This window comes from Apteryx rowi, unplaced genomic scaffold (assembly GCF_003343035.1).
Source record: "Apteryx rowi isolate R43461 unplaced genomic scaffold, aptRow1 scaffold_130, whole genome shotgun sequence".
Taxonomy (NCBI): Eukaryota; Metazoa; Chordata; class Aves; order Apterygiformes; family Apterygidae; genus Apteryx; species Apteryx rowi.
In genome coordinates this window covers 874,776-896,854 of record NW_020447531.1, presented here as the reverse complement: position 1 = coordinate 896,854, position 22,079 = coordinate 874,776, and the positions used below count along the sequence as shown (strand labels likewise).

General features: G+C 38.4%; 1 protein-coding gene across 1 annotated transcript in view; it reads left to right on the top strand.

Annotated features, from left to right (window-relative positions):
* The first annotated feature begins 2,107 nt into the window (after positions 1-2,107).
* The window catches only part of KCNB2 (potassium voltage-gated channel subfamily B member 2), a 188,910-nt gene continuing 168,938 nt past the window's right edge, over positions 2,108-22,079 (top strand). Inside the window, exon 1 of the mRNA XM_026056289.1 lies at positions 2,108-2,686. Coding sequence (XP_025912074.1) covers positions 2,108-2,686 — 579 coding nt within the window. The remainder of the gene's footprint in view (positions 2,687-22,079) is intronic.

Sequence of the window (22,079 nt, the reverse complement as noted above, 5' to 3'; positions counted from 1 at the left end):
ATCTCATGGTCACTGCAGCCAAGGCTGCCCCTGACCTTCACATCTTCCACCAGTCCTTCTTTGTTTGTTAGTACGAGGTCCAGCAGCACACCTCTCCTCGTTGGCTCCTCCACCACCTGTGTCAAGAAGTTGTCACCAGTGCTCTGCAGGAACCTCCAGGACTGTTTGTGCCTAGCTGTGTTCTTTCCAGCAGATATCGGGGTGGTTGAAGTCCCCCATGAGAACCAGGGCCTGGAATCGTGAGGCTACTTCCAGCTGTCTGTAGAAAGCCTCATCGACTTCCTCTTCCTCATCAGGTGGCCTGTAGTAAACACCCACAACAGTGTCACCCATGCTAGCCTGCCCTTTAATCCTTACCCATAAGCTCTCGACTCACTCTTCGTCCGCCCCTAGGCACAGCTCAATACATTCCAGTTGCTCTCTCACATAAAGAGCAACTCCGCCACCTCGCTTTCCTGGCCTGTCTTTCCTAAAAAGCATGTAGCCATCCATGACAGCACTCCAGTCATGCGAGCTATCCCACCATGTCTCTTTTTCCTGCATACTTTTAGTAGAGGACTATTCTGGATCCTCACTGCTCTGGTAAGGATCTAGTCTTAGCGACCTTSTAATTCCCATCTGATATTTCCACCTTTCTTTCATGGTGGATTTATAGCCATTTGTTCTTGTGCCATCATGGTCTAATACAAATAGTTCTTCATCCCTGGCGTTTACCCTGATGTTTTTGTGGGTAACAATCCCGTCTTGTCACAACCTTCATGCTTACTCTGTGGACGGGATCATATTCTTGATCTTGTTCACAGCAAATGCTATTAAAAAAATTTGATTGAAGGTATTTCACTTCAAAAGAAAGTGTAGACTGTTGAATGTTTATTTACTGAGAATGGAATGAGGAGAAGGTCTGTACTCGAATGGTGGAAATTACTAAGGAGAACTTTACTATATCATAAGAGAAGCCTGTCTAAGCTTTCTTAATATTCCCCCCTTTGGATCCTTTTACTATTGCTAGGATATTATTTAAACACTGTGTCAAATAATTGACCATAGTAGGGATAGTGGGTGGGTTTCCTTCCTGTCTGATACTGGTATTCCAAATTTGATGATGAACAGCTGCACTTTAAGAGTTTATTGAAGCACGAGACACAGTGAGTGAGGATGATCTTGTGGATTATTAAAACCGAGATTGCTGGTTGCTGTCACGCAATCAAGTTCCTGCAGCAACTTAAGAGGTAAACAAATGGGACAGCAAAGAGCTTTTCTGAGGAGCCGGGGAATGGTATGCACAACCCTTGCTTATGTGACACATATGACTGTTCAGTTGGCTGCAGAAGGATTAGAATTCTTTTGACCTATTTGTAAAGAAATTAGCAGTGTCTGGTATTGGAAATTTGACTTGTCATGAAGACAAGTTGAATTGTTTGGTCAGCAATGTTTGTCTGTGAAATAATATAGTAAAACGAGATTTGGAATGGGAGGTGGAGGCAAGTAGCTTGGTTTCTTGGGAGATTTTGATATGCTGTAATTGTTTCATTCAGGTTCAGAGCAACTCTCCCAGATTTGAAGTTTTCAATAAATGGAAAGTAGCCCTGGTTGCACTTTGTCCTTGTGGATATCCCTACAATCTTCCATTAGTCTACCTCACAAATGAATTGGTAAGTAATAAGATTTAGCTGACACGGCTGTATTAGAAACTGATAAAAAAAGAACAAAAAATAACCAAAAAACAAGCCTTCTGTACGAACTGTCACATTCTATTTTCATGAATTCAGAAGTTCCAGTGATTTTGTTTCTTTGCTTAAACATATTGCTCCTAGTCGTACTAGTTGTTCCAATGGTTCCTTACACTACCGCAAAAGAGTGTCACTTTAGAGTGAGCAAATTACCATCATTAGGTTTTCATCTGCATATGAAAGAGTGGATGTGGGGAGAGAGAATCTTACAAGAAAATAGTTTGGGGAATATGTTGTTTGTTGCAAGATTCTAATTTTTTGTCTTTTCCAGCTTCAGGAATGGGTCTGTCTATCTGAAGAGGACTCTTCCCAAGTATTTGTAGTTTCCGAGCTCATTCTCGTAAAGACTCTGGCTTTACAACTGCATCCTTTTCACAATGGCTGAGAAGGCTCCACCAGGGATGAACAAAAAGTCTTCAAGGTCCACCCTTTCTCTGCCTCCAGAACCAGTGGAGATCATTAGGAGCAAAGCCTGCTCACGGAGAGTTAAAATAAATGTAGGTGGACTTAACCACGAAGTGCTCTGGAGGACTTTGGACAGACTTCCAAGGACACGATTAGGAAAGCTCAGAGACTGCAATACTCATGAATCTCTGCTGGAAGTATGTGATGACTATAATCTAAATGAAAACGAATATTTTTTTGATCGACATCCAGGGGCTTTCACTTCCATTTTGAATTTCTACAGGACAGGGAAACTACATATGATGGAAGAAATGTGTGCTCTTTCTTTTGGCCAAGAGCTTGATTACTGGGGGATTGATGAGATATATCTAGAATCTTGCTGCCAGGCAAGATACCATCAAAAGAAAGAGCAGATGAATGAGGAGCTGAGGAGAGAGGCAGAGACCATGCGAGAGAGAGAAGGGGAAGAGTTTGATAATACCTGCTGCCCAGAGAAAAGGAAGAAACTCTGGGACTTGCTGGAGAAACCCAACTCATCTGTGGCAGCAAAGGTAGGGTGAACAGTATGTTTAACACAAAAACATTAGAAAGTGGTGTACATGATGCATATATTTGTCATACATGATTCAATTGCTTTCCCTGAAATAATTAGAAAACAGAAGAGTCTAAAATCTACCTGTCATGAAGTGAATATACCCAGTGGAATATCTAAAACTCGCTGAAATCAGCAGGAGGAAACCTGGTGATTTCAGTTGATTTTAGGCAAGCACTACCTTTCAGATTTGTTGTATATAAACAGAAACATATATATCTATGTGATTGTTAATGGACTTCATATTTAACTCTTTGACAAAAATATGGCTACAGAACACTACTTACTTCCTTGTTAGAAAGGCATTTGGTTATGAGAAATATTCTATTAAGTCCATGCATGTTTTGGAGTATCGCTATTGATCCTTGTTCTATTACAGGCATTGTATAGGTGTGATATCACTGTCTCATAAGATTTGCTGAATTAGTTATCAGATATTGTCAACAGCTGCTTCCTGTCATGGTTTTACCCTGGTCAAGGATTGCAATATGCTATCTTTTACAATATGCTTTTGCAATCATGAATTAGTGCTCTGTGTTAAAGTATTATATTTAGTATGAAGAAAATTGTTGAAGTTTTTCCCCAGTAAAAGTGCTCAGTATTCTGATGATCATGTTAAGCTTAACTGTGGCTTTATTTTCTTCTGTCGTTAATTTTTTTATTGGTTGCCACCCTTTTAAGGAGTAAGGTAGGTATTAATATATAATGGTGAAATTCATAAGTGTTCTGGACAAAAAAGAAATCCTGGTAAGAATTTTTCTTGCAATAACAATTTCTTATTATTGAGATGCTACAAAATATACAGCATTTTTTATTTTTGTTTTTCACTGTGGACTGCAAAACTGATTATGCAAGGACTGACTTTTGCCAGAATTTTATTTGTGGTGCCAGAATATAAGGTTCAGAACTGGAGTAAAAGCTGACAGGAAAAATAAAGGAGGGTATTCAGAATATTTTAGAAAACTATCTGAATACATTTTCTGTTTCTGAGATCCATATTCTGGGCCATATGTTCCTCTCCAGGAGAAGGAGCAGAGGGGAAGCAGATGGGCATTAAGTTGTGCCAAAAAGGGTTCAGGGAGGCTGTGTTAGACGCTATGATCCCCTGGTACAAGTTAGCATCCATCAGCCCCCCCTCCAAGCACTTTTGTGACACAGCTGCCACGCAGCCTGCAGAAGTCAGGGACCAGCTTCTCAGTCCTGCACATCCTCAGTACAACACTGTTTAAAACATTGGTGATGTGATCTGTAACGGACCTCACCTCCTCCCGGACACAGAAGTACAACTGTGGTACAAAACAGCAGCTCAGCAGTGAATCTGGCTTCCCTGCTCGCGGTGGGAGTGAGGGGCAGTGATTGAGCCCCTCGTGGAGCCACGTGGGTGAGACACGCCACGTGTGAACTAGGAGACTACCTGACAATACGCAGTTCCTCATCACATCCTATGCCATACTTGCTAAACGGATTTGAGGGGAGCGGCCATATGATTTGAGGGGAGTGAAAACTTGAATGTTTGCTTGTAGGATCTTTTCTTATTTTCTTTTTAGAAGTGAAGTCTGTTGCCCATAGGGCTTAAGATACATGTTTAATTAATGATTTTTAAATACTATTTTAAATTGGGAATCAAGACAACAACATGAAACAGATGTATAGGGCAAAACTAAAATACTAATTCTTAAGTTCTTTGACTGTGGCTCTGATCAGCATTTGATCATTCTTTTGCTTGGTAGATAAATGTGTAAATACAGAACAGCTAAACTTATATGAGTTCTTTCCATTGACCTAACTCTTTTCATGCATTGCATGGAAATCCCATCATGGATTTACTTGAAAATAGTTAGGCCAACTCTGAACTTTTAAGAAAATGCCTGTTTGGCCACTCAGGCCAGATTTCTTCTCAGGTGTTGAAAATGAAGGTGGCTGTTTCTTTCACTTCATAAGATTTCTAAGTATTTATTTTGTACCTTTTTATTTCCCTTTTGCCTCCTCTCCTGGTTTGATGAAATGTTACAGGTCTATGCTTTCTTGCTACAGGAAATTCCATATTGCAATGGATAGATAGATTTTTATTATTTAAATTGCCTTCTGTCTAAATTATTGCCAGTTCATGTGATTTCTGTGATCCTAGCGGTAGGAAGTGACTATATTGTATGAACTCAGTTTCTATTTCTAATGATCCTCTAAATATACTTAGGGGCCAAAATTATGCCCATGGCATCTCAAAGAAGACAATAACATGGTTGTATAGCATAAAGGATGCATAACATAAAGGAGAGCAAAAATTGTTGCAGCACATTTAGACTTTTGGAATATAAGCAAACAAGCAGAGTTTCCTATAAAGCCAAGTATACTGGGAATCAGTCTGATGTACTTTCAAACACTTTGGTGTCATCACAGAACGTGTTAGGTTTTGTGGCAAGTTTCTTATCTAAAGTGTTTGGATAATTCCATTTTCAGATTTCTGTCCTTTTGTTTCATTATGCAGCAAATGGGTAGTTTGTCCTGAAACAAGAGGCAGAACCTTCTTCTTTCCTCTGTAGAAATAGAAATGCTCCACTGCGTCACCGAGGTGGCACGCGGAGTCCCCAGGGATGAGGGGGCTAGTGCTGCCACTCCTGTGGCATTACCTGCCAGCTGATGTGCGCAGCTGTGGTGTCCGCTTGGCAAGGAGCAGCTTGTCTATCTTCTAGTTCAAGGGTGAAATGATTCCTAGGAGGGAAATAATGAAGGGATTTTTAGAATGGAAAGCTGAGAACAAAATAGGGAAATATGATCGTGAAGCCTGGAACTCTAACGTTGCGCTATCTTTCCAACTTCTAAAGAAATAGATGAAAACAGAGCAATGTACCCAACTACTCTGCAGATGCCTGTTCAGACACTTAGATACAACCTAGCACGTAAGCTGTTGGCAGGGACAGATTGCTTTTTAATCCCTTTCACGGAAAAGATTAGGAATGTGAGATAAATGTTTAGGTTTGGTTTTGGGGGATATGAATGTGTTTTGCTACTTACTGATCCTGTAAGATCCCTTCTAGGTCTGATCCAAAGTTTACTGAATTAAAGTGGGAGTCCCACTTTGGATTAAGTACCTCAAGACAGATCCCGCTCTTTTTGATGTCAGTGAAGGCCTGCCACTGACTTCATTTACAACAAGGTGGGACACTTGCAGAGCACATTGAACAGCAGGTATTTCACAGTATCTGTGACAATAAATAGGAAAGAACAAGACGTTAGTATGACATGGAATAAAAACTATGGTTAGCAAGTAAGAAGGCAATATGATATACCAAGTACTGCTGCACAATGCAGTGTAGCTGGGGTGCATTTCAGTATTTTTTTTTTTAATTTTAGCAAATGCAGATGTGCACTTCATCTTAGTCACCAGTTAATATCTTCTAGGTATGACAATTCTTGGTTAGTCTTCACTCCAGCAAATCTCTCTGTGAATTCAGTAGAGGTTTTAACTGAGAAATGCAGGATTTGCATCCATTTTCCCATGTTCTTATTAATAAACTTTTAAAATCTGATGAAGACAAAAAGTGTCCACAAGTTGGGTAAGTTCAGACATGCAAAGTGATATGAGATGGGAAACAGTGCTGTGAATCAGAAAGAGGAATTTTGTGTGTTGCACATCCTAGAGCAATTCCTTTACCAAACTGAAGAGTTTGGTAAAGTCCCTCTTACATTCTTTAATTCCAGAATGACATTAGAGTTTATAGACCAGGTATTTAATTGTACCTTTCATGTAACCAGTATTTTGTGAAAACTCCATTTGAAAGAAGTTATTATTTTACCAATGCACAGTGAAGCAAAACCAAAACAAAAACACATTTTGAAACTTTATGACAGAGAGGTCTGGAACAGAATAGACTTCCTCCAGAGTAGGGTCAGGATACATACAATTTTTTTTCCAGAAATGTCTTCTCTTTGATATTTTCTTTCTGAATCTTTTTTAGATTTTGTTTGGGAGGTAAAAAGGCATGACTTGGCCTTTTAATGACAATTTCTGGACGTCAGACAGCTTTCCTAGAGCAATAGCAGCGCTGACCAAGCTATCAGTAGTCTGAAAGTCCTCAACAAATACCGGTATGAGCAGTGAGTTCAATGTAAATAAGTTGACTTGAGTGGGATTGCATAGGTCCATACACAGGTCCGTACCTTGCTAAACTGGGATATTAAGTATGGAGTTAACTGAGCTGAGGCCTTGCTAACTACATGTGTTACGATGTTCTGTGCAGTGAAATTGAAAAAATCAGCAGAGCTCTACTTTGGAATCACTATGAATCAAATGAAACTATAATTTTAATTTTTCTCTCCAAGAGTTAATTCATRAGCTCCTGCATTTATAGTCATGTGTATAGAATTAAAGAGCTTGATTCTTTTATCACTCTTGCTGTATATTGATGAAACTCRCTTGGACTAAATCCTAAATAAATATGGAATGTTTCAAGTGCAGATGAGCTACTATAAATATAGAATGAATGAGGACAGAAATAAGTGGAATATCTAGGAGAAATGGAGAGCCTGTTTCTGCCTAAAGAGRTTTGAAATTGACTCAATCATCTTTCACTATTACTGGGACATATAAGAGTATATTAAATACCTTACAGTGAAGTTGTCAATAAATATCACTCAGATTTTCCATTTTCTGTGCTTTGGTATTTTATATCACAGGATTGTCCTTTGAAATTATCTGAAGACTAATTGTTTAGGACTTATTCTACAGATCTTTCATGTGCAAGTAGTTCTTTCTCACATGAATATTTCCTTCAAAGCCCAGTGTGAATATGATCAAATATAAAAGATAGTATAAATAATTAAGTCATTAAAAAATTGCTAGTCAGTCACACTTTATCCCTGATTTTTGCATAACCCCTGTTGATGTATATACACAGGGAAAATACTGGTCATTGTCACCTTGCAGCATGGAGTTTACCTTCTTTAAAGTCATCTGAGACCTGATGGAGTTGAAAGTGTTCTCTGTTAACTGTCTGTCTTGCTTAATGGCTCATCTGTCCTTATTTCATGGCTCATCTGTCCTTATATTATTTTGTGTTTTGTTGATTCCTTTTTTTTATTTACTTTGCCTTACTGACTGTAACATGAGTATTCCTCCTTTGTGAAAAGCACACTAATTTATCAGCTAACTAGTGGATCGTTGATTACAGAAAGTATATTTATCCTCAGCCAGCTGGAAACCATGAGGAGTTTTTGTGCTGCATTCAGTAACTAACCGTGTAGGTAAAAAAAGAAAATCTTAAAAARAAAAAAAAGAAATGAGAGGGGGATTCAGGTCACTGACATTTATCTAACTTCCATATGCATTATGGCTAGGCTTGCCACACTGACTTGCTAAGGGAGGATACAGCCGTTATACATTTGGGACCTGATTCGTATTTTCCACAAGTCTGTTTCACATATAATTTGCACAGACTCTTATTTCTATTCAGACTTCCTAGAGTAGCTGAAGGCTGATCTTAGGATAAGTGAGAATTAACAAACTCCTTATCCATGACTTGAGAACAGAGCTGAATGTCATATAAAACACTCCTGCATTCCTTTGCAAGGCATTATAAATTAACCCCTAGATTGCTGCACACAGAGTTAATTCAGTGGCCAGCCCTAATTAATGGTACACCACTGATTCTTCTTGGGTTGAAGACCATATATGCTCAGAGGACATTAGGAAAACTGTTAGCTGGTTGTATGTAGTGCAAAGAAGAGTTAGGACACATAAGAAAAGAGACTGCTGTGAAGCGAATGTTTCCACTAGGTATATCAGATGCAGTGTTCACATGAAAGAGATACTTTTTCTTATGATAACATCCTTTGTTATGTTACATGAACAAATCACATTTCCTGCTTCTGTCTTTACTTCTGCTTAGGCTTGCATGTTCTGTGTCGTCCTGGTTTTGTTACTTGTTTCTCCCCACAAAATATTATATTTTGTGTGCTTTCTGGTCTAATTGTAGACCAAGGATGAAGATGACAGAGAATTAAGATCATGCCTTTCTTAAAGTGTGAAGTATGGCTTTTGTACTATTTGAATTCCCACAAGTGTTTGTAAACCTCAGAGCCTGATCATTTGTTCAAAATAAGTGGTATTTTCTAGCTGATAGGTAGGTTGAACTTTTGTTGACCTCTGGTTTCAACTTAATTTTTGGAAAATCCGTTATTATCTGAATATACTACTAGGAATGTTATAGCTTGGGTACTCCCACTACTTTAAAGACAAACAGCTGATAGAACTGAAGTTATGGAAAAGCATAGAGGATGGTCACTAGTAAAAAACATGTATCTCCATCCCACCTTCATTTCTGGCCAGGAAAATTATTATCCTACTTTGCTCTTACAGAGAACTAATTTTTTGTGCCAACCTATAAAGTCAGTCAATGTGACTGTAAGACAAAGAGTTTGTATTTGATCCTGGTCATTCATATTTAATAACTAAAGTGTTTCAATGCCTTGAAAGATAAGTGAATATATTGTTTTTTCAATAGATATCGTATCAAGGAAMACAGTAGGTTGGCAGTAGTTAATTGATTTTGTTTTAAGAGCTTGTGTATGCTGACTGTTGAGTTGGTCATTAAAAGATTATTTACCTTCTTTACTTCTTATATGAAGTATCTTATAACTCCTGTTTCAGCATTTTTGGTCAGCCTAAGTATCATGGGAATACAGCTACGATCTGATCTGTCTTGCTCCAGAGGCGTTCAGTACCTCCATTACATAAGGGTTCCTTCCAGCCGTGTGATGTTATCTGCGGCGTGCTGAAAGGTCTGATGTTAAAGTAGAACTTATTAAAAACTATTACTGGAATAAAATAAGTGAAATGTCCTTAAACTAACCTGTTTATTATTGAAACTTAATTCTCTGTAAATCGAATGCTTAAATTAGGGAAGCAGTGCCAGAGGCAAAGATACAGTGAATCATATTCAGTCAGCCTATCACTGGCTTCAAAGCGTGGCGCCAGGGAATATCCCCATTCATTACATGAACAGAGAAGAAGGATCTTTCTTACCTGGAGCTGTGAGAAAGGGCTTCATTGACTCTTGTTTTATTGATACACTGAAGAAAATTAAAGAGTACTAATGAGGAAGCTTGTGAAAGGGGAAAAAAAAGGCAAGAATAATTATATTTAAATTGGGGGAAATCCATTCTCCATATTTGGAAGTAAGATATGATTGGTATTATTTTGTAAAACAAAGTTTTAAAGAAATGACTAGAGTGTGTTTGTACTGGTGTCACTATCACAGAATCAAACAGCAGCTTGCTGTAGCACAGATAAATGTGCTAGGATTTAGAATACACAAGAATACTGGAGAGTACAATCTGCATGAGAACAGCCTATTCTCCAAAACAGGCCCTTTTCTGTAATAGTTAGGTGACAGAGCATTATTCTGATTTACCCCAGCCCCATATGAGCGTCTTATGTTAAGAACAGAATTTAAACCTATGCTGATTGTTTTTTTTACCACTCTTTATAACCTGATACTCTGATATTTCTGATAGTTGTTGTGATAAATTGAGCAGAGTCCAGCATCAATTGCATATACCTTATAAAATATGTATTGCAATATTTCTGATTAGGATGGTAGTGTTCTGTGCACTATGACAAGCCCCCCAGTGAAGTCAGTGGCATCTAGTGAGCTGGCTTTTCATCTGTGACATGTCACTTAAGCTGTGTCCTGCTCAAGTGGACACAGCAGAGTGTTGTGCCTTTCACTTCACTGAGAGGCAGATCACATGTCCAGAAAACGCTGCATTTGCCTTGCATATTTTCATAAGCAGTTGCCGGTGTATTGTCTTCTTTCATGTAAAATACTTGGAAACAATCAGATGACAAGGAGATACACTAATAAATTAAATGGTATGAAGGTGATGTTATCTGAAGGCTTATTCAAACCAAACCTGTTGGAAGCACAGACCTGTATTTATTCTATGGGCAAACAGGCTCCATCCTGCTTTTGTAAAGCTGCAAGCGTAAGAAGTCCATGTGGTATCCTGCAGGCTGGCCTTTCTGTTTAGCTCTCTGGTTCTGTTGTAAGATGAAGAAGAGCAAACGACAGCTCCCAAGCGACCAGAAAGCCAAAGAGATTCTCGCATGTTACTTTTTTCAAAAAAAGCATGATATTTGTCATGACATATGGTAAACTCACGAGTCTTCTATTTGATGGAGTTATGTGAATATTTGACACATAAGATTGAACCCCAGCTCCTCTGAGGGAGTACTTACTCTCAGGAATATTGAAAACAGACATGTGACAGTGGCACAGCTGTTTCAAAGTGGAGTSCCAGTGGAGTCTTTTTATGAGGACACCACAGTCTGTTCTTCATATGCATTGGTAATCTGGCTTTGGAGATGCATACAATAAGGCCAGGTTCTCAGGTGGAATAAGTCAGGGTAATTCCATTAAAGTGTATTTGATTTACACTGGCTGGGACCCAGACAAAAGCCCTTCTTTTGAAGTTGTTTGCTTAAGCGTACAGTATACTTTCCACATGTATATTATGACATTATGAGTGAGGGAATATATATACCTCAAATACCATACCTGAAGCATGTCTTCTGGTATTTGTGAGCAACAATGGAAAGGGGCAAGTTGACTTTGAAAAGCACACTTAAACTCTGTAACAATTAGGTCTACATATTAACAAACTAGCTCTCATTTCCCAGAAGTGTATTAGTGGTTACAGGAGCTTTTAGTCAGATATGTCCTATGTGTAATATATTATATTGACAAATTTGTTTGTCAAAATAAGTTTCAACCAAGATTTTTTTTAAACTCAAAATATTGCACAATGAGAAAAGGTGTGAGGTGGCAGAGGCAAGCAGGGCAGTGAGTTCCTCTGGATACTAAAGCACCTACAAACTGCCTGAATCGTATTTGCTGATTATTCTAGTCATCTTGTAGCTAGCTGTTACAAATACTGATAGATGGCTTGTTCCAAAGGCTGAAAAAATGCAGGARCCAGAACATGAGATGCAAACCTGAAGTCTGAGGAAATTTTGATCTGAATTATAGAGTGAATCTCTGAAGTTGGGCCAATCCTATCTGATCTTTGAGGTTCAGATTAATTTCTCACTAATAACATTTTTTGCATGGTGCTTGTGGGAAATATGTTCCACTAAGCTCCTACCTAAAAACTGGCACTTGCCTGGGCTAAAATAAAAACCTTCTAGGATTATCTAAGCTTTTCTGTTCTAGCCTCTAAAAAGTAAGTTAAATAAAAGTCCAACAGCAGCAAAGTTTTCACAAAACAGCTCTTAAAAGAAGATCCTTTCTCTCCAAGGGAGTAATGAGTTTTGTTGCAGAATGCCGGAGAATATTTGTTACCCATCGTTCAGTGTTTTTACTCATCTTTCATTTATTCCTTCCTGATGCAAACACAAGGGTGAGATGTCGCTTTAAATAGCTCAAGTATGGGTATGTGGCAGAAGTATCCCAAAGGCAGCCAAGTTGCAGTGATAGTTTCGGTGTCACTGGTCCCTTGCAGAACGCCCCATTGCAAGTGACGTACTTTGTGACAGCTCAGTCCAGCTTGACTTGATTCATTGTATTATTTGAGGTAGTATTTTCAGTGAACTTCTGACATGATGCCATTTTTTGGACTTCTTCAATCAGTCATCAGTGACGACAGTTTCACAGTGTCTGTCACAGTGTCTGTGAAAAACAACAAAGGCATTAAGTTTTGTTTAAAAACTGATGTTTTATTTCCCAAGCACTGTAATCTCCTTTAGGATTGCTTACTGAAGACTCTTCAGGTGATCCGTCTGTTCTGCTTTACTGAAGTAGGTAGCAGTGTGTTTGGCTTTTTGGGAGCTTTTGGGAGAATAATGGGTTTTTCTAAATTAAAGTAGTTACGGTAATTCTTTTACAGACTGCAACAGATCATCTAATATATATTACAGGTTTGTTCTCTGAACAAACTTTCCATTTCTATTGTTTTCACAGAGCATTTTCGTATGTTATCCTTTAAAATTTTTGGTATAAATTATTTTCTGAACTTAAATGCAATTTGAAAAAACTGTTCCAAAAGTGTCTTGGTTTAAATTCTGTGCAAATACAGAATTTGTCTGATTATAGCACATGAAGACTTGGCTACAGGCTCTGAATTTTGTCAAAAATTTGACATTGACTTCAAAGAGTTTTAGATCATTCCTAGTGAGTTTAACACCAAAGGGCAAAACCATCTAGTATAAAAAGGGTACCTAGGTATATGGCCAGTCCTGCTTGATTGAACCCTTGTTTAGAATTTAAATAAGAGGGACAAATAGCCATCATTTAGAAATGAGGCTGTAAATTCTGAATACATCTGGTCAAAAGTCTGTTCTGTGCTTAGCTAACCCTTGGACCAGCATGGTACAGTTTAGTCTCTTTACCAGCAACACATAAAGTAGTTGCAAGAATGGCAAGTACTTGCAATATTATGGCATGAGTTATAACTAGCCACTTTTGAATCTCCAACTCAAAAGGCTAGAAACCAACTTAAAACTCTGTGGAAGCAAAGGCACTGCTCGTGATCCAAAACAAGGACCAAAAACCTGGAGCCATTTTGAGACACCTTTAGTGTTTTCCACTGTGCCCTGGCAGAACCCTTAATAATTCTGAGCATGCAATAATGTAAGCATGTAAACATGTAATTATGGAATAATAATACTGAGCATGTGTTTCTTCTCATACCTTCCCTTTGGCATATTGCATGTATATGCTTAGCATCTTCCCAGGTTAAGGCCTGGAGTAGTCTGTCTCTTTGATAATGTGTAACTACAGACATATAACCCAGGAGTTTGGTTTAGTTGTAGCTGCCCTACACTGAGAATGAATCTGGCATGATTATTATATTTTTAGTCATATTACAGAAGTTCTTATAGGTCCCGGTATGGCTTGGGGTCTCTTTGAGCTAACTACTGTACAGACAGACATTGTTTTATGGTAATTGTCACAAAGAAGTAATCAGAAATGGCCTGGAAGATCATGGAATTACTTTTGTATGGAAAATTAGGTACGGAAAATTAAGTATGTACAAAGGTAGGATGCAAGCAGTTTTTTCATCTTACAATTCAAGATTTTCTGGGTTATTTTATAATCTATTATGTACCCACACGTCTTTGCGGTGTGGTCTGCTATGTTCGATTGTGTCTGGCTGACACCAGGAGATCTGCGGTACCAGCTCCAAGAACTTGTTCCTCGGAAGATAAGCTGTGAGGCTGAAGGTCCTACAGCTCAACTTGATGAACAGCTTGTGTGGTGGAAAGAATGAGAAGGCTTCTCCAGACAGGTTTAGAAATCTAGATTTGTTTTCTTTTACTTTAATAAATGATACATGAAGGCTTGAAGAATGAGGACAGAATAAAAGAAAGATGTGTGTCTTTGTGCTAAGGTTGGGTTCATGGCGAAAGACATTATAACCTGAGAAAAGCCCAGTTTATTTTTGAGAGGAAAGAGAATGGGAGGTCAGTACATTTCTGTTGTTTATTCTGTCAAAGGTAAATAAATGATCTAAGAAACAGAGCTAAACAATCAATTCAGAAGGTATACAAACTGAATCCTGTGAACTGAATTCTAAGTAGTATATTTTCCTTGGGTCTTGAAAATGATTTTTAAGTTGACCTTAAAAAGTAGATTATTTAAAATAATAAAAGAAAAGATAAAATGTTTGCAARTTGATTTAAAAGGCCACTGCAGTGGCCTGTTAGGAAATATTGGAGAGATTGGTGCAAATGTTTGCACTTTCTTTTCATGCGCCAGTTAATAGGTTTCGTGGTTAGGATGAGGATGAGATGCAGTTACTGGAGAAAAATATTCCCCCCGCCCCCTCCCTTAGCTGAATATTAGGACATTGTAGTGAGAACTCATAACTGAATTATTTTCACTAGAGGTATTTTCCCTCTGCCAGCTGTGGTAGTAGTGGGTGTGTGCCCTGCTCCCGTTTTAATCTGATGCACTGAGTTTCCTGGTTTTTCTCATTACCGTATTTTAGCAAGAGGAAGCAGATGCACTGCAAGAAATGAAGTGAGGAATCTCACCCCGAGAGGAAAGTGAAGATGTGAAGTTCTGACAAAACAGTAAATGAGGAAAAAATGATACTTTTCACAGAGAACAACTTGTTTAGCTAAAAAAAAAAAATCCAGTAGCAACTTTCAAGCAGCCCTAGGACTGTTCCCTTGCAATCTTGGTCAAATCACTTGCATTTATTGTGGTTTAGTTCTGCCATTTTTAAATGGGAAAATTCAGCCCTGTATCACAGACCTACAGCTAGTAATTTGTTAATTGCTAGTTGCATTTAGTTTCTTATTGCAAATATTGATCAGTATTTTTGCCAGTCAAATTTGACCATCAAGTCAGCTCTTATACTTGCTTCAGTGGACCTGGCATTTGTTTGTTGTACTCTGAATTTTAGACCAGTATATTCTACTGCCTGATGATGAGGCTGAATTGCATGGATTTTGTTCTAAACTACATGTGGGGAATTAATCCAACATACTGTAGGTGCTACAATAAGAATGAGATGGTGTATAATTCCTCTTAGTTTTTCAGTAGCTTTTTCAATATGTTGAATTCAGGAAGAGTTAATGCAGTTTGTTATGTACTTGTATGTTTATTTTTGGATGAAATGAGTATGTTGAAGAGAAAGTCTTTGTGGAGAGTAGCTAATCAGATGGGAGAACTGGGACCAAAAGGTGTTGTGTTTAAGTGTGTTATAAACAGAAGAGGCAAGGTTTAGACTGCATTCTTCAGAAAGCGYTCTCAGTACTAACAGTAGCAGTGATATAATGGCAGGACAATTCTTGTTACAATATTATGTCACTCTTGTTAATGACATCTGTGTGAAGCATAAGCTCCCTGTAATATTTCTCGTCTCTTTTCTGAAAGCAAATCAGCTTCCTTTGAAGAGAGCTGATATGTTTGAATCAGCAGTTCCCTTTCCTCTTTGGCTGATTTCTGTCATTATTCGAAAATAAAGATTTTGGTTTATGAGGTATGAAATTGAAAACATAAAACTAATCTTGGAAATATCCATTACTGCATTGAATCCCTGATAATGTGTCTGATACTTACCTTCCAGCAATATGGTTTCACATTAATGTAACTTCAGTATTTATAACACAAGCATCATCTGTTTTCTTCCAGCAATATGGATTTACATTAATGTAACTTCAGTATTTATAACACTAGCATCATCTGTTTCTTTCCAGATTTGATTTAAAAACAAACACTAACCCTTACTTAAGCCAGGTTCCTGAAAAGGAGGCTGTTTGCAACAGGGAAGTGGTTAACAGAGCACAGTTGCTAATAGACTTTTTTTGCTGCCCATCTTTCATAGATGCATCCTCCCTCAGGGCTTCTCTGGCAGGGGACGTGCAGCTGCAAACCGTGCTGCTCAGGCACAGATGTCTTCTGCTTCTGAAATCAAGCTGAAAGGTGGCATGCAAGCTGAAGGAGAGTCCATGTTAGTCACCGCAAGTGGGAGGCAGGATTGTAATTCTGTTCAATGCCCTTTTTCCCTCCCTTTTAAAAAGGAAAGATGAGAAGAAAACCTACAAAATCCTGAACCTTTCCCCATGTTCCAGTTATGTAAAAAGGAATATTATCCATGAGCAACTAGGCTGAATTTAAGAGTATTCTTTGCAGGAGGAAAAATCCTTCAAAAGTAGGCACTAACCAGGGAAACCTTGTGACAGACCAGTTTGCATACAGCAATATACATATTAATCATTTCTTATTCTAACTTGGTGACTATTGATTAAAGAAGCAGTTCTCTCCTGCACTCCTGCCACTGTTGTCTTAGGCAAACATGGGCACAGAAATGGCACTGAACCTATACAGACATATCTGAATAAAACTCAGAAAAAGGATGTAGATTTTTAACAAAACTTCCACTTTTCAATTTCCATTCCTGTATGAATAAAGTACAGTTTTCTTTTCCCAGTTATGCATATGTGAAGAAAGGAGTTGAGCAAAAACCCACAGTGCTGTCTTTCTGTTTTCTGAAGGTCTAAATAGAAAACTTTCACAATTGTTTTACTATTTTTGCTAAAATGTATATATTTTTTAATATTACTATGTAACTGTTGTTTTAAAATTTCTCTGAGGTGAAACCTTATGTACCAAAGGTCTCCCGAGGCATTTATAGCAGGAATGTTAACACTCATTAACTCTGGTGGGCACTGCTGTTAACATTGATCCAGTGCAAAAGGAGGAAAGCAGATACATTTTTTAGTGGATGAAAAAGCCTGATAATTTGTAAAATGATGTCAAATACTTTGACATTCATTGCTTTGTGGGTTGTCACAGATAAGGTAGATTTCCTAGACTTAAGGGTACTATTTTGAAACACAGTTGCTGTTAAAGGAGATTCACAGTACTCAAAAACAAAATGGAGTGAGATAATGGATCAAAAAGAAGTAAAACAAGGAGGCAGATTGTGTCTGAACAACAAAAGTAGTCTTTTCTTCCCCGTCCCCTCAAAATCTGTAGTAGTGGTTGTGCCAACGAGTATGCTTTCTTTTTCTCCACCCCAGCCCTCTGACCGTAGGCTGTGCTCGGGGTCTTGCTTTGGGGGCGGCTGAGCCTCAATCCGCTTCGGAGATGGGCTGCCAGGGACGGGGCAGTGCCAGCACCCTGCCTGGATTGCCTTGTGTCAAGGCAGAGAAGATTATATCTGCAGCAAGATGCATGTTGGTTGGGATAACATTTGTAATTTGTGTAACTATGGTTCCTGTATAAGTAACCTAATATTTGAACTGTAGGGCTGGCATTATTTCACATAATACGGGTTCAGGAAAAATGGAATGGACAGTCCAAGTCATCAGATAATTTCCCCAAGGCTAGAAGTGATCAGCAGATGAGAAGACCGAGGCCAAGGTAGGGAGCAAGAGAGAAATAGTGACCAGGTGTCTTTATATGCTGAAGTCCTGAGGCGTAGTAGGTTTTTAGCACCTGCCATTTTGCAATGGCGGTATTGCTCAATTCTTCTGAAAAAAAGCTTTACTTTACCTTTGCTGATTCCTGCAGATTGGGAAGTTAGTTAGCCTCTTAAGAAAGTTATAAAGCACCATATTTTTTGTTATGTTACCTTTTTTTGTTATGTTTACAAGTGTAAATCACATTGTATCTCCTTCTCTGGAGATATTCAAAACCCGCCTGGATGCGCTGTGCAACATGCTCTAGGTGACCCTGCTTGAGCAGGGGGGTTTGACTAGATGATCTCCAGAGGTCCCTTCCAACCTCAACCATTCCGTGATTCTGTGATACCTACCTTGACCAGGCAACCATTTATTGCCATCTTTCCCACGGACTCTGGCCTAATGCTTAGTTTCTCAGGGACAAGAGTAGGCCAGAAATGCAGTACAAGCTCTGTAAAACTTTGGGGCTATTGAAGAAACTGTGTCTTCTTATTTTGTGTAATAGTATACAGGGTTATACAAGCCAAAGTGCTTCTTTGGGGCTAGCAAAAGATGTAGTATCATATTTTAATGTAGTTTCCTCAATGGCAATAATCATTTGTATTCTGAAGTCATCATTTAGTTTTAATCTGTAATCCAGTATAATTCTAAATTGGAATCCTAATACATTTTTTTCTGAATTCATGGTATTTGAATCTGTTTCTTTGCTAGGGCTTTGTTGTAATGGTGTCTCCACTACAAAGCTACTTTATTTTATTTTACATTAAAGCCCCTCTTAATACCCTTGTTATAATTAAATCTCTTTATAAGAGTGTAAATTAAAGGATATCAACAATTGTGCTGTAAAATACTGCACTCCATCATCTTTCTGATGGGTTTTACAAGTAGACTGAGAATTCACAGCTAAAGGAAACACAAATGAACTCCAACTCTCACCCAGACTGCCAAGACCTGGTTTGTAAATTAGCCCAGTGGGCATTCATTCAGGTGTTGTGCAGATCTAATGGCTAGATTACTTTTCAAGGTAAACCTCAATGTTCTGTATAGCTCAAGCATTTCTGGGGAGTATTTTGGGGGGAATTACAATTATAACAAGCTTCTTATAGTTACCTAGCAGTTATTTAACTTCAGCTGGAATTGATTCATATGGCAGCATATACTTTGGAGGCATACTGTGCCACAGATGAAAACCCGCTTTTGCTTTGCTATTTTGTTGAATTTTCTTAAAAGCAAAACACCTCCCTTTGCCTAAAGGAAGAGCACTACTGAATTACTAGTGGTAAACCCTTAACTGTCTCTTCCTCTGACTAACCCTACTTTGCTATGTGCAGTAGCAATAAATGAAAGTTGGCAACAGCCAAAACTTGTGCTTCTGAGTGAAAGCAAACTGTATTGATTTCCTTAGCAACAAATGCATTACATGAAGGATCTTGGAATACAGAACATTTTAAGTAAATAATATAACTAGATAAGTTATGCAACTTTTTGGTTCTATCGTCAGGCCATTTGGTCAAAAAGAGAAGGCAGTTGCCATKTGATGTCATCTGATGGTTCTTGGGTTTGCTTTGTCTTAATTCGTAGCACAAAATGTCAGGATAATGACAGCTATCTAATGAAAGAGAAGGTCTGATAAGCAGTCTCCTTGTGAGTAAAATCATTCTTTCCGTGAATCAGTGTTTTCCCCAACTTTGTAGGACAGAATTTTAAACTGAGTGGGGGACAGCTGCTCCCTTTTGTTTACTGACAGTTAATGTATAAACATGCATATAATAGTTATTGCACAAAGTGAAGTGTTTTGCAGCTGTGCTAGGTCATATAAGCATGCCACCAGACCAGCTCAAATCAAGAGTTCCCCACTGAGGAGTATACATTTTGCTTGAGGAAAGAATATTGTGATATTGTTAGTTATTCTGTTGTGTAAATCACTCCTTTCAAAGATTTACCATCACAAGCTCACCTCTGTGGTGAAAACACATCTATTAAAGAAAGCATCAACATTTTACAGTATTTGGGAATACAGCTAATGAGCTTTGCTTACAAATTAAATGCAGACAAGTAGATGTATGCTGTCATCTGTCCCTGTAGTCATTGTTTTAGTACTGTGTGCCTTTTAATATGAAGTGAATTGAGACTTACAGTAGTTTTACAGAGCAGAGAAGCTTTGTTATACAAATGTGGAACAGAAATACAGAGAAGCTACTCTGAGGTCATACAGAAGGTCCGTGACAAAGTAGAGACCTGGATCCAAATCTCTCATGTCCTACCCAGCCCCCAACACCTGGACCATCTTTCCTTTCTGTGGAAATCTGGAGTTTCATATTTCAGCCTTAAGACAGCCAGAATTTGTCCTTCCATATCATTACTAATTAAATAATGTTCTCATTTAATAATGTTGGCAGAGATTTTCAAGCTTACAAGCCTAAGGGACTCAGATGTCTTGTTTCTGTTCATTTTAATGGGAAATATGCTATTTTAGCCGTTATACTGTGGGTGTATATGTGTAATGGTGTGCATATCAGTTGATCCCAGTCTCTTCTGACATGTTTAGTTCAGTGACATTGTTTAAAAGAAAATATATAGATTACACTATACTTACGGAATTTAACTGCTGCTTATCATAGTAACCTTTTGCCTTTGATCAGGTTTCTACAGTGTAGCTTGAAAAGTGAATTAATATTTAATATAAAGTCAATAAAATACTTTGTGGGTGGGCAAAGAAAAAGCAGAGATTAAAGAGTGAAAATGTCTACAGGTGGATCAAGATTTTAGATATTTATCCATAGCCATTGATTTTTAATTCTGTCCTGGTCTTTGCACTTGAAAATTCCCTTTGTTCGGTAAGCAGATGTGAAGAATCTCCTCTGAGAGGCTGCAGCCTGAGTACTCTTCCACTATACTTTGGACACACTGAAGTTGTAATCAGTGCAGTCATCTGCTTTTGGATTCAGAAGAACAGTATGTCCCATAGTATTTTGAACAGTCTGAAACGAGTTACATGATAAAAGCCTTACAGGTCATCAGATGGAATCAAATAATTGCTAAACTGAGAGATGTATTTTACAATCAGACAGGACCACAGTGAAAATACTTCTACAGGAATGAGTTCACCTGGATTTGATGATGGGTATGTCTGGGCATCCTGGAAGGAAAATAAGAGGAAGGTAAATGGGAAAAAAATAGTAGTCAGTGATGGAAGAAGTACTTGAGAAATACTAAGCTGCCAAGGTAGGCTGAACCGTTGACTGAGAGGCATTGCAGTTCAGGAGCAGGCGATCAGAAGTCTCTAGTCCTCAGGCTGCTGCAGTTCACAGACCTTCACTCAGTTATCCTTTGTGTTAGGGTCAGTGCTTTGTTTTGGGCTTAAGTATTCTTTCTAGAAGGACACCAACCTTTTGGAATCTATGTTGGTGACCTGGCCTCCATTCATGGCAATTTTGAATTGCCTCCACGCAGAGACACCTATTTTAATGGGGCCTGGTCTGGGTTGGACAGTCTGTGGGGAGGACTCTTGAATGCTCCTTTCCTGAATGGAGGTCAGAGCCTCTGACAGTTTGTCTCTCCAGGGTGTCGTGAACTGAGTATTTTAAATGCCAGATTTGGCAGCGATGTAAGAATTTCCAGCATGAAGGTCTTTCTGTTGCTTTCTAGACACATTACCGGACCCAAACTGTTACAGTCATATTTAGGTGTGACAGCTTGGTGGTGCCTATTTATTGAAATATAAAAACATATTTTTGTAGCAAAGCTGAAACTCATTCTGATGAGAGAGTGAAAGTAGCAAGATTATTTCAAGCTCTTCTTGCTTCCCCTGCTTCATCAAATATTTCCAGCAATGCTTCCTGTAACCTATGGTTCCAAATGGAAAGTTGAAATATTGTTATTGTCAGAACTACCCATCAGAAAGGCTCAGAACTGCCAGCTWTTCCTTTTTACAGACGCATTGATAATAAAATATGAGCAATAAAGTTGGCCCTTTTGCCTACTGGTTTTGGAAGTGCAAATATGACTTGCTGGTGAAAGTGCAAGCTTTCAGGGTTTAACCAAGATCCAAGATGCATTTGCTGTGTTGTTGGGAATGTTTTTACTAACCAACGGACAGCTGTGAATACAGAAAATGATAAAGCAATTTAACATTCACTACAGAGGCTGATGTAGCTTCATTACACACAGAGTGAGTGCTGCGTAATGCCAGGTCAAGATGTGGGACTGTAAAATAAGGAAAACAAATTTGCCAAGCAGTGAGACTACAGCAGTAGCACAACTAGCATCATTTCCATGTGACTGACAGAGAGAAAAGCATTGAGATAAAACAATGAACAGTTTTCAACAGCATTTTTAGGGCATTTTTCCATTTTGAAATGGAATGTGGGACAAAAATTCCTAAGCTGATTCCAGCTGATCTAACTCTGTAAGTGGAAATAGTGTGTCACCATTTGGTACT